This window comes from Typopeltis vanoorti, chromosome 17 (genome assembly GCF_054136105.1).
Source record: "Typopeltis vanoorti isolate ZY-2024b chromosome 17, IOZ_Tvanoo_1.0, whole genome shotgun sequence".
Lineage (NCBI taxonomy): Eukaryota > Metazoa > Arthropoda > Arachnida > Uropygi > Thelyphonidae > Typopeltis > Typopeltis vanoorti.
Genome location: NC_143565.1, coordinates 16,807,168 through 16,819,598, shown reverse-complemented (window position 1 = coordinate 16,819,598; position 12,431 = coordinate 16,807,168). Strand labels below are relative to the sequence as shown.

The following is a 12,431-nucleotide window of genomic DNA, read 5'->3' as shown; positions in this document are numbered from 1 at the left end:
CCTATGAACATAGATAAAGAAATATCCTTCATAAAGATGGACTTGATAAACAGCCAGTCCTGGATAATAAGAAAGCATATCAAAAGATCATAACAGGTAAGTCCAGCAGGTACTACTGAGAGAATATGGAGATAAATATGAGACATCTAAGCAGTGTGTAAAAATAGCTAATCAGAAGTTATGGGAAGATTTTGGTAAGAATATAGAAGATAAATATCATGATGGTTGTAAAATGTTTTGATGACTATTACAAATCTTAGAAATGGAGGAAAGAGTACCATTGAAGGAATCAGAGATGGTAAAGGTGACGTTAGATTGAAGATAAAGGTATACTGTATATTTGAAATAATTACTTGGAAAGATTATTAACAAAGGAAATTATTGTAAAGAAGAAATTTTAATCTTGTTTTAATCCTTTACCCAAGTATAAACAAAGATTGCAGAAGTTATGGGAAGACTTCTTCAATATTCAAGCAGCCTATTCATGAAGTATCTTCATGACTACTTTCAACATTGAGGTCTCATCAGTGGGAGCTAGCCCCGGAATGATATTTAGGTTAAATCTATTTAAAAATATTATATTTTCCATATACAAGTAGTGAAAATAATATGATTTAATACCATATTATTAAAATACTATGGATCAGAATTGTAGAAAGATTTCTCACTTGGTAGAGTACATTATAATCAACAAGAAATTAAAATTCTTGTTTTAATTCTTTTCCCAAGCATTATTATTATTACGGGTATCTCCATGGAGTCAGTAGACTCATCGCGGGAGACCCAAACTAGCAAAACAATATCTGTCATATCTCTTCTTGAATTCATTTACAGACGAAGAGCTCACAACAAAGTCAGGCAATGAATTCCACTCATTCACCACCCTCCAGGCAAAAAACCTTGTTCTGACACCTTTGTTAACCACACTCTTCTTTAATTTCCAGAGATGACCTCTTGTTCTTCCATCACTATCACACAGCTGAAACATTTCCCCTGCATCAATCCTATAAAAACCTTTTAGTAATTTGAATGTTTCTATCATATCCCCTCTTCTTCGCCTATCAACCAATCTCTGCAATCCACAAGCTCTCAATCTTTCAATGTAGGGAGCATTTTTTATATCACTCACCAACTTGGTCACTCTTCTCTGAACCCTCTCCACAGCCTCCTCATCTCCAAGGAATCCAGGTGACCAGACCTGAGCACAGTAATCCAAATGTGGAAGTATCAATGCTTTATAAAAGGGAATAATAACCTCTTTATCTCTGGATGTCAGTGTGTTCCTCAACAACCAAGTAATCCTATGTGCAATCTTGGACACCTTAGCAATGTGTCCTCTGAACTTCATCTCCTTATCTACCAATACCCCTAAGTCCCTAGCCTCATCAATCTCTTGGAGTACCTTTCCATCTATGTAGTACACAGCTGGTAATCTTTTAATCCCAAAATGCAAGACTTTACACTTTTCCACATTGAACTGACATCCATTTTCTTTTGCCCATTTTACAAGCTTATTTAAATCCTCCTGCAAACTTTCAACATCAGCTTGATTTTTTATTGCACTACACAACTTTGCATCATCAGCAAACAACTGAATATCTCCCTTTAAGTCGTTTCCTATATCATTTATATACAAATTAAACAACATTGGCCCAAGCACAGAGCCCTGAGGCACACCACTGGTCACCTGCCTCATTCTGGACTCGGCTCCTCCATACACCACCTTATGGTATCTCTCCCTGAGCCATTCTCTTATCCATATCACCAATTTAATATCCATTCCCATCTGCTCCAATTTGCGTAACAGTGTTCTATGGGGTATCCTGTCAAAAGCCTTAGCAAAATCCAGAAGTACCACTGTGTAGCCAGTTCCTTTGTCCAACTCTGATGTTATTCTGTTATGGATAGTTAATAGATTGCTAAGGCAGGATCTACCTTTAACAAAACCATGTTGGCCTCTATAGAGTATCATATCCTGATCCACCCATTCTTGAATTTTGTCTTTAACCAACTTTTCCAATACTTTTACCACTACTCCTGAGATGGTGATTGGTCTGTAATTCAATACTGCAGTTTTAGAGCCACCCTTATGCAAAGGAACCACTTTGCCTAACTTCCACTCCCTAGGGACCATACCAGAGTTCAAACTTAAATTAAATATCCAGGTAAGAGGGGTTGACAATTCATTTGCACATTCACGCAACACCCGAGCTGATATTCCATCTAAGCCTACCGCAGTGTTTGCATTTAAGTTCCGCAATATATTTAATACCTCTGATTCTTTAGCTTCAATTCTCACATTAGGTATTGCTATAGGTATAGAGATATCTTCACTTGGGTGATAGACTTTTGAGAAGTGATCACTCAGTAACTCGACTATTACATCTGATTTTGTCACCTCAATACCATCAGCACCCACTAAGGTTATCCTTCCGAAGTCATTCTTCCTCTTACTTGCCACATAGCGGAAGAACTCTTTGGGATTACCCTTGATCTCTTTGGCTAAGGTCTTCTCATAATCTGATTTAGCTTTTCTTACTATGCTGGTAACCTTCCTAGCTTGAGCCTTGTACTGCTCATGGGTGTCCTGATCACCCTTCTCCTTGTAAGTTCTCCATAACATTTTCTTTTTTTGTAGTTCAAGCTTGATACTACTGCTCATCCATCTAATGCCTGCCTTGTTTGACCTCCTGACCATGGGGACACAATCTGATATTGCTTTCCTCAGATACCCGCTGATTTTATCCCAAGCACTGCTAACATCTTTCCCTTGCAATATGTTCTGCCATGGGATGGCTGCAAGCTCACTCCGAAGCTTGTTATAATTGCCTAACCTGTAGTTCCGTACATACCCCTTTTTAATAGAAAAATCCACAGATTTTGCAACCTCCCAAGTCAATACCACATGATCGCTTTCACCAACTGGAGGTAACGAGGTCACCTTACTTATGCATATAACCTCTGAACCAATAACCAGGTCCAACACTCTCACACCACGTGTCCCTTCAGTTACGTGCTGTTTCAAGTAATTATCTCGTAGCAGATGTATGAACTCCATTTCCTTTTTGCTACGTGATAAGCAAACAAACATAAGCAAACAAAGTGTGTGTGGGAAGAAATACAAAGAAAAACAAAGTATTTGCGAAGCACATATCATTGCAGACATGTATAACACTATAAATTATGGGGCATAATGCTATGCATTATCCTTGCAGACATACATGTCCACAAGGAGATGTGCTTTGCATTATGGGATACTGCTAGTAGCAAAGCTTCTGATACTGAACACAGTGATGGCTCGTAGAGTAAAGGTCCTTAAAATCCAAGGATATAAACTTCACCAGCAGGAGGGTTGGAATCTGTGTGAAGAACTTGTTGATTACTGCATCGAGTAGGATTTAGTGGCTCAGAGAATAAAACATGGGACGACCTCCAACGATACCTCACTAAACAGTCTTGTTGTGCAGTATCGTTGGAAGTTGATGTCTCTCTCAATAATTATTTGTCCTGCACTCATTGTGCTGATGCATGCCATCCACATTCTTCCTTGCACCTTCTGGTAGCAACTATCTCTATATTTCGTTCTATGGGCTTCTGTCTCACACCAAATGGCCTCAGATGTACTGTGCATTTCTGTCTTCCTGCTGTACAACTACTTTTTTTTAGTTTCAGTTCTTCTGTTATTAGCAGAATATCTCTCACCAATTCATTTTGTTCTCTCTGTCATCTCTGAAAATTCTATATCCATTGCATTTTATCCCTATAATCCTCTTTATCCCTATATCCTCCATCAATCATATCTTACTAATGCTTATAATCTTTGGCTAAGTTGTACTAACAAATACCAAAAGCTCTTTTCTCCTTTGTTGCTTCTGTATTAATATACATAAACTGCAGTATCATCCTTCTTCACACCTTTTAAAATGCTTACCATGACTTGCCATGAAGATTGGCAGCAAATATATATATATATTTTTAATAAGCAACTAGTACTCATAAAAGTTTGTAAACCTCCTTGCTTACTGATGGTCATGTCAGGCTTCCAATAAGCAGGGCAGCATTCTCACACTAGGTGATTATATTTATCTTTCACTTAAAGACAATCATAAACATCCATTCCCATGGTGGAATTCAAACCCAAAGCCTATTGTTTGAAACAGCAGATATGTCAACTATGCTGGCATTTCTTGTATTCTCTAGGTAGATGTTAATAGAACTTTCTGCTTCTCCACAGTAGGTTAAATTATTGGTATCGAGTACTACCTTCCTGAATGTAATAGAGGATGTAGTTCTGTGAGCAGTTGAGCAGCTGACTATATAAATGTATATACAATAGTCTCATGCTTTATGCTGTCTCCATATGAGATCGGCTAACTTACCTTCAATCGAAAAAAAACCTGTATAAAGATTCCTCTCATGATGAGAATCAAACTTAGGTCTTTCCAATCAAAGGGTGCAACGTACCGTCATTCTTTCAATTGCACTACAGAGGCACTTGTAAAATTGAGGGGGATGTCTGTAAGGAGAGCAGGTGACTTTGCTAACTGTTTGCAAGTTTATAAGTAGGACTGTAATATTATTGAATATAGGGCATGGGAGGGGTATATTAAATTTGCAAATTTTTGGATTCCATAATGTGCTTCCACAGGATGAAAGCAAGACACAAATTTGGTCAAATGTATCCTTAAATTAGCATAACAGCTCAACAGGATAGCCTGTAAAAATGTGCCATTACATTAATATAATTACTGTTATGCCTTACAGCCATAACAGTAATAAACCATTTATCTCACCACAGTGGAATTATCTATCCTTTCTGATAAGTGAAGGTATAATTATTTGGTATTGTACTAAATTCAGTTGATTTACAAGGCTCAGTTAATTAAAGGATTGTTGTTTTGAAAGTCAGATAAATTATAGTTACTGTATGCTAGCTTCATAGCTTAAATTTCTTTGGCTTGGGGCAGGGTGTAACAGTAGTACAATAGGATGTAACAATAGTACTAAATGAAAAAATTAGTTTATTACTAACATCCTATCAACAGTTTTCCTCCAAATTAATTTATCTTTTTAATTTTTAATTAATTTTTCTGATGATATTGAAATCTTATTGTTAAGATTTCACTATCATCAGATCTTATATATCTTCTAAGGTTCAGCTTACTGTATCAGTAAGCTGAATGAAAAATCCAGCAGAAGGCTTCACCTGTTACCAGTGAAGCCTTCTGCTGGATTTTTTTTTCTGTCAAAAAAAAAAAAAAAATTGTTTTGTTAATCTGCGCCCCTCCATTCTGTTTAAGTGGCACATACCATCTGAGATTAGCTCTGCTAACACATTTCTGAATGGTAACAACCTCAAATTCTTTCTGAATATCCTCATTTTAATATGATACTACCATTGATGGCATCTGTTAATTTCTCTAATTTCTCTCTCTCTCAGAACTCTTATATCTGAGGCCTTGAGTCTTTAAGTGTTTTATTTATAACCTGGTTTTCAGATCCATAAGTTAAAATTGGTTTGAACACATTTTTGTATACAGCTAGTTTACTGTTTTGACTAATTTCTCTTATATTCCATATAAATTTAATATTATTATGATGTGACACCTCCAAGGAGTCCAATGACTCATCAAAGGAGGGCACCTACTCTACAACTCTTCATCTACACCAGTGCCTTCTACTGCCCATCACCACCACTAGTATTTTCACAGACGATCACATGGCCACATCAGGATTTGAACCTGCAGCCTTTTGGCTGGAGAGTGGATTACGCTAACCACTCGGCTAAGCAGGTTGGCAATGATTCAGTTGACTTCCTGTTGTATCAGCATTGCTAATTCTGTTGTCTATTTCTATATTTTATTTGACATTATCATTAATTTCCTGATATGTACCTCAAAGGATACAGGATACTATGATAGCACTGCATGATAAATTGACATTATTATTAAATTATTATTAATTTCTTATCAGTTTTCCTTCAGATTAGTCTGTTGCTTGTCAGCACTCCAATATAATCATATCCTACATTTTGGTTTTCTAAAACATTTCTGACTGAATCAATCAATCTATTTCTTAGTCTTCCTGTAGGTCTTTTTCCTGCCATCTTGGCATCAAACAATGTTTTGCTAACTTTTGATCTCTCTCCCATTCTGTTTAAGTGATCAATACCACCTTAGATTAGCCCTGTTCACATTCTTGAATGCTGACAATGTTAAGTTCCTTCCTAATGTCTTCATTTTTAATATGATTCTGCCATCTGTTTTGGCTTGTAATTTTTCTCAGAACTCTCATATCTGTGATCTCCAAGCTTTAAATGCTTTATCTGGTTTGAACACTATCTTGTATACTGCTAGTTTAGTGTTTTGATTAATTTCTCTCTTATTCCATATAAATGTATTTATTTATTCAGCTTTGTTTATTCTGTTGTCTATTTTTAAATTTAATTTACCATCTTCAATAAAAATGAATAACTGAAATATTTTGCTTGTTCTGTTTGAGAATGCAGCTGAAGTTTTCTATGTTCCTGAATATTTTCATAGTTTTGGCCTTTTTAATTGTTAATTTTCATGCCAAATTTGTTACAGCTGTTATTCAGTTTAGTAGAGAATCCTAGAGACTTGCTCTGGTTGTGTTTAGGAGTACATCACCATCTGCATAAAATAAGAGCTAAGTTTGATCTCTCCAATTCTAATATCAGGTTTAATGTCACTTTCTTTCATAATACAATCTGTATAGATGATGAATAAGAATGGAGATAATGTACATCCTTGTCTTACACCTAATTTTACATCTGCCTGTATTTCTTTCAATTTACAACTTAAATATAGACTAGGTATTGCTCTATATAATGTTCCATTTACCCCATATAATTGTAGTGTTTTGAAAAGCTGGGCACCTTGTCATATGCTTTTTCAACATTTACAAAACTTAAGTACAGATACTTGTTATATTCTCATGATTTTTCAACTGTTTGTTGTCAAGTTGAAAATCTGATTTTGACAACTTTATTTTGCCTGAACCAGTTTTATTTCTCTTTCATAATTTTTCTCAGCCTCTTTTCAGGTATGCTTGCATAAATATTACTTAGAATACTTAGTAGACAAATTCCTCTGTAATTTTTAAATTCAGCTTTATTCCTTTTATATACCGCAATCCCTTGAATAGTGCACCTAATGTGTTCTTTAAAACAGGCGCATTAATTGAAAATGCACTAATCGAATATAATAACCTATGGGAAAAAGTATAATTCGTTCCTCAAATTTCTTTTTTGAACCTTAATTTTTTTTATAAAAGAATTAAGGTATGTCTCAGGGCCTAGTTAAAGGAATACCATGAAGCTGAAAGACAATAAAATATATTCAGAATATAAATGTTATTATTCTACTTCTTAACAAACAATTGAGCTAACATAGAAATTGGTGGGCATTTTGTTTCTTTTTCATACAAGCGACAATATGGCCCTATTACCTCTTCTGCAAATTTTACTGGTTCTCTCTTCATCAGGGTCAGCTTCTAAGCATTGCTGCTTAAAAACTTCGATTGTACAAAAAATATTTTCAAATTGTTTCTGTGAAATCTCTTTTGGCTATCAGTGGTTAAATTTTCTTTTCTTTGGGATCTTCCCGCTGTGCATCTAAATTTAGCAGGTCGGAATCACTCAATTCTTCAGAATGAGATTTTACTCATTCTCTTGGATGTTATCATTGAAGGGGAGAAAGAAATGAAGGATGTACGAATTGGTCGCCAACACGCAAAATCACGTGCTTTATAGATAAAATTTCCCCAGTTGTTATACAAGCAAAATAGTTACCACTTTAAAAACTACAGTGATCATAAAAGAGAAGTTAATTTTCTGACATGTAATAATAAACAACTCATCCCAGAAGACTGATTGATTACCCTATTATCGAATGGATTCTCCTTTTTGTGACATGCGCAGAAGTGTCGAAGGGTCTTGAATCTGTGGCTGTACTATAGCAGATGACATAAATTTTGGTGAATTTTGGAATAAAAATTTGGAACACGGTATACATACTGTACATGGAAGTAGTGTAGTATGCCATTAAAAATAACTTTGTAAAATGTTTTAAATCAGTAACTAAATTATTTCATTCTGGTGAATGATTTTTTAAATAATTAGCCATAAAAATGTATAGATAGAAAATTTTTAAAATCTGTAACATTTATTTTTAAGATGTATATAGGCGCACTAATCTCAAATTTGGGTATCGAAAAAAATGACGCACTAATCGCGGACGCATTAATTGAGGGATTACTGTATATATATATATATATATATATATGGGAACTAATAGAGTTCTTCTTCAGTCATCTGAAATTTGACATTCTGACTAACAATGAATTCATTGTATCAATGTAGCCACTTCAAAACTTTTATGCCTTCATATTTCAGATATCATTCACTCTATCTGCTTTTCACTTTTTAAGTTTTTGATGGAATTTTGTACCTCAATTATTGATATGTATTCTTGTTTGCTATTCATCTTGAATATTTTCTACTACTGTTTTACCTTCAGTTTCATGTTCACATTTATCAGCTTTTCATTTTACAGTACTCTTTTCTCCATTTCTAAGCTTTTTCAATACTCTTCCTAAAATTTTTCCATATTCCTAATATTTATCTTCTATATTCTTACTGAAGTCTTACCACGACATTTTAACCATAGCTTAGCTATGTTATATATTTCTCTGGTGGGGGATCTGCTGACTTTTTTTAAAAGACAAGTCTTATAACTTAAGAAGCTACATAGGCTTGTTCAGAGTAGGCTCTTATAAACATCCATGCCTAAGATGGGATTCGAACCCACAAACTGTTGTTTGGAGAGAGAGTGAGTATGCTATCCACTTGGTTGACCAGGCTGGATAATTTGCTAGGATCTTTCATTATGCTATCTTCTTTTCCAGGACTTCTTGTGTCAACCATGGTGTTATTATTTTTCTATCCTTGCAGGCAACTTCACCAGATGCCTCCCTACCTGGATTAGTCAAGGAAGTAAGTCTGCTGAGACTCCATGGTTTGGTTCTTGTTTTATATAGTTGATTCTTGTTTGTATACTTGAGTCTACAATTTACCTGTAAAAGCTGTTCATTTTATTTCTTTTTAAAACTTTTTTATATATTATTTTCAGTGTGATATTCTCTTTTATCCTACTTAAAACTAGGTTATGGTCACTCCCGTTTTCAAATCCTCTGTGTACTTTTGTATCCTGAAGCAGCATGAAGTTATTATCAACAATGATATAGTCACGAGGTTTTTCTTATTTCTTGTCTAGTCCACATCCTGAGCAGAAACCCATCAGATACTTGCCATTATTATTAGCCCTACCCTTTTCCCAAAACTTTTCTATATAGCTGGTGGATTAATTTCCTACTCTTCTGTTTAGATCTCTCTTTTCCCATGAAATAGCATATAATTCAGTAGCTGCGGGACTCGTGTGAGTAATCGTTTGCATGTAGATTTCAGTTAATCATTTGCTAAACATAGGTCGAATGAGAGACATATCAGAAGCTAAGAATTTTCATATGATATCTCTACACAAAGAAGGCCAAACTTGATAGTTTATAGCTGAAGAATTGAAATGTTTTCAAACAATCATGAGTAGAGTATTGACACAGTATTCTAATAACTGGAGTTGTCAAAATAACCGCTGCAATAGCAATCGATAGGTAATAACTACATCAAGAGATGAAAGGAGATTGAAGAATATCATGAAGAAAAACTGCTTCCAAAAGTGGAAGGTATTTTCACAGGAGATGGAAAGAACTAGGTGTGAATGTGTCTAAATCTATGATGTTGAGACAACAACTTCACAAATTGGGTTTTAAATCATGTGTACCTAAGATAAAGCCGCTTATGACGTCCAAGGAAAAGGCAGCTAGAGTGATGGTATAAGCAAAGATTGTTCGAGGTCAAGAGGACTGGAAAAAGGTACTTTTAACAATGAAAGTATGTTTTGTGTGTCCCATGGTCATCAAGGAATACATATTTGCATTTTAAGCAAGAAGCATTTGATAAAGAATCTATGGTGAAATTTGCAACTTCTGTCATGGTATGGGCTTGTATGGCTGCAGAGGGTACCAGATAGGCTGTGTACAAAAGAGTCAGTTCCAAAGTGTGCTAAGAAATTCTTGAGCACTTTATGTTACTGTCATTGGAAGATTTATGTGATGCTGATTTCCTTTTTCAGCAAGATTCAGCTTGTCACACTTTCAAGATCACTACTAGATGTCTCAAAGAAAGGCAAATCAATGTAATTCCTTGGCCAGCAAACTCACAGATTTAAATCCCTTTGAGAATTTGTTGGGAATTATGAAAAAATGTCTTCAAGAAGTTGCCCCAAGAGACAAAAATTAACTTGTTTCTAGTTTGCAGACCATATGGGCATGTTTTAATAATTTAAAAAAAAAAAAAAAAAAAAAAAAAACCTGTGAACCGCTAGTAAATAACATCTTCAACCATTTACGATGGTCATAAAAGCTGGAGGGGAGGGGGTACAACAAATTACTAATTATCATGTTGTTTCCCTTTGACTGTAATTTTTGTGCATTTATTTTTGCATTATTCTAATATTTTGAACCACGTTAAAAATTATTCTAATTTTGTGAATGTTTTCAAATAACAGTTTTTTTATAATTCATATTACATTTTCATACAGGATCATTACATTACATATAGGATAGATATATATAGGACAGACTGAATAGGCCCTTGTGCCAGACCTGGCTGAAAGCCTTGGAAATATCTATTGCACCCATTTAGGATTCACCACTTGATGAAGTGTCACATTAAAATTATAAAGCAGTTATCAAAATTTTGTTATAATAAAAATATATAAATTTTAAGTTTTTGTCGTAAAGTTTAATTATTTATATGTATTTTAGCTTACGTATATTAAATTTGATATATATAAAATAGTTATAGCGATTAATTTTGTTACTTTTCTTCTTTGAACATATAGAAAAAGCAGGAATTCTGTAAAAGTTTTAAAAAAGGTTGCTAGTGTTTTTGGAGATAAAATAAAATAAGTAAAAATGGTTAGAACTACTAGTTTAAATTGTTATCTCTAGTAACAGAATTTATATTGATATAAATATGAACAATATGAAATTGCATCTATCCATTAGATTTTTGCATTTCTTTTATTTACAAATATAAAAAAGATTTTTTTCGAAAAAAAAAACAAAACAAAAAAAAACATTCCTACTCCTTTTTTTTTTTTTTTCAGAAAGGCCAAGTTGCTTCTACGAAAAAAGAGGTTTATGGAGCAAACTTTGGACAAAACAGATGTACAACTGGTGAATCTTGAGCAAATGGTAGCTATTTATACACAGTTATTTGGATTTTTTGGAGTATAACATCTTTATTTTAATTTTTAAATATTACTTCTTTTTTTTTTATTATTGTTAGGTTCACAACATAGAATTTGCTCAAGTAGAAATACAAGTTGTAGAAGGCCTCAAAATTGGAAATCAGTCGCTACAGAAATTACACGAGGTAAAATATACATTAAGAAAATTTACTTTCATTAATAAAATAAAACATGATAATAACACTAGTTGCTAAAGTAATATGATTGAAAAATCTTCTTTGTTTTATTTATGCAAATCCCAAAAAATGAAAGTTATAAACCTATTGTTGTCCATCTGTATTACTATACGTGGCTAATGATTTTATTTTTAAATTTTAAATTTTCAGATCTGAAAATATAACAAACCAGTGTCATGTGAATAAATTTACTCTAAAATTTACTCTAAATTTACAATAAAGTAACCTAGAGAAAAGAAAATGTTATTAAAAAAATCATAAGGAAGTGAAAATACGTTTACAGTGCTGTATTTATCAATATTGTAAGTTTACGTCGTCTGTTTACAAGATAAATCAGTACCTATATCAATATTGCCTTATATGATACAAAACACTGTAGATGTTATACACATTGCTAACACTAGACATCAAAAATGAAAAGATAATGTGAAAATGAAATTATCCATATTTATTTACAGGTGTAACGATTCATGCATTGATAACGAAGAAGCAGCTATATGATTGCTTTATGGTAACCTAGGAATTGATGCAATTGCTTCACAGTAGCTTAGCCTATACACTAATCTCCAAAAAATTTTCCAATATATTTGCTTAAAAAAATGCGTATAAGTGGACCCACACAGTTCAAACCCATATTCTTCAAGGGTTAACTATATTTGTAATTTCAGTGTAGAAAGCAAAAATGTAATAAATATTTATTGCTTTGTTGCTCTTAACGATAAAAAAAGAGTTTAAAAAAATCGGCTAACATTTTACTTCCTTATTGGGAGTAATTGAAGCCTTTTAATCCTATATAGCTTTTGAAGACTGAGTAGGCAGTTCATCTCCACTGGACCAATCAGAGATAACTGGCCCAAAACTA

The 12,431-nt window shown here is 33.7% G+C and overlaps 1 protein-coding gene across 1 annotated transcript in view; it reads left to right on the top strand.

The window, feature by feature from the left end:
• The window catches only part of Vps20 (vacuolar protein sorting 20), a 55,395-nt gene that overhangs the window by 19,623 nt on the left and 23,341 nt on the right, over positions 1-12,431 (top strand). The window contains exons 3-4 of the mRNA XM_090407124.1: positions 11,250-11,337; positions 11,432-11,518. Coding sequence (XP_090263250.1) covers positions 11,250-11,337; positions 11,432-11,518 — 175 coding nt within the window. The remainder of the gene's footprint in view (positions 1-11,249; positions 11,338-11,431; positions 11,519-12,431) is intronic.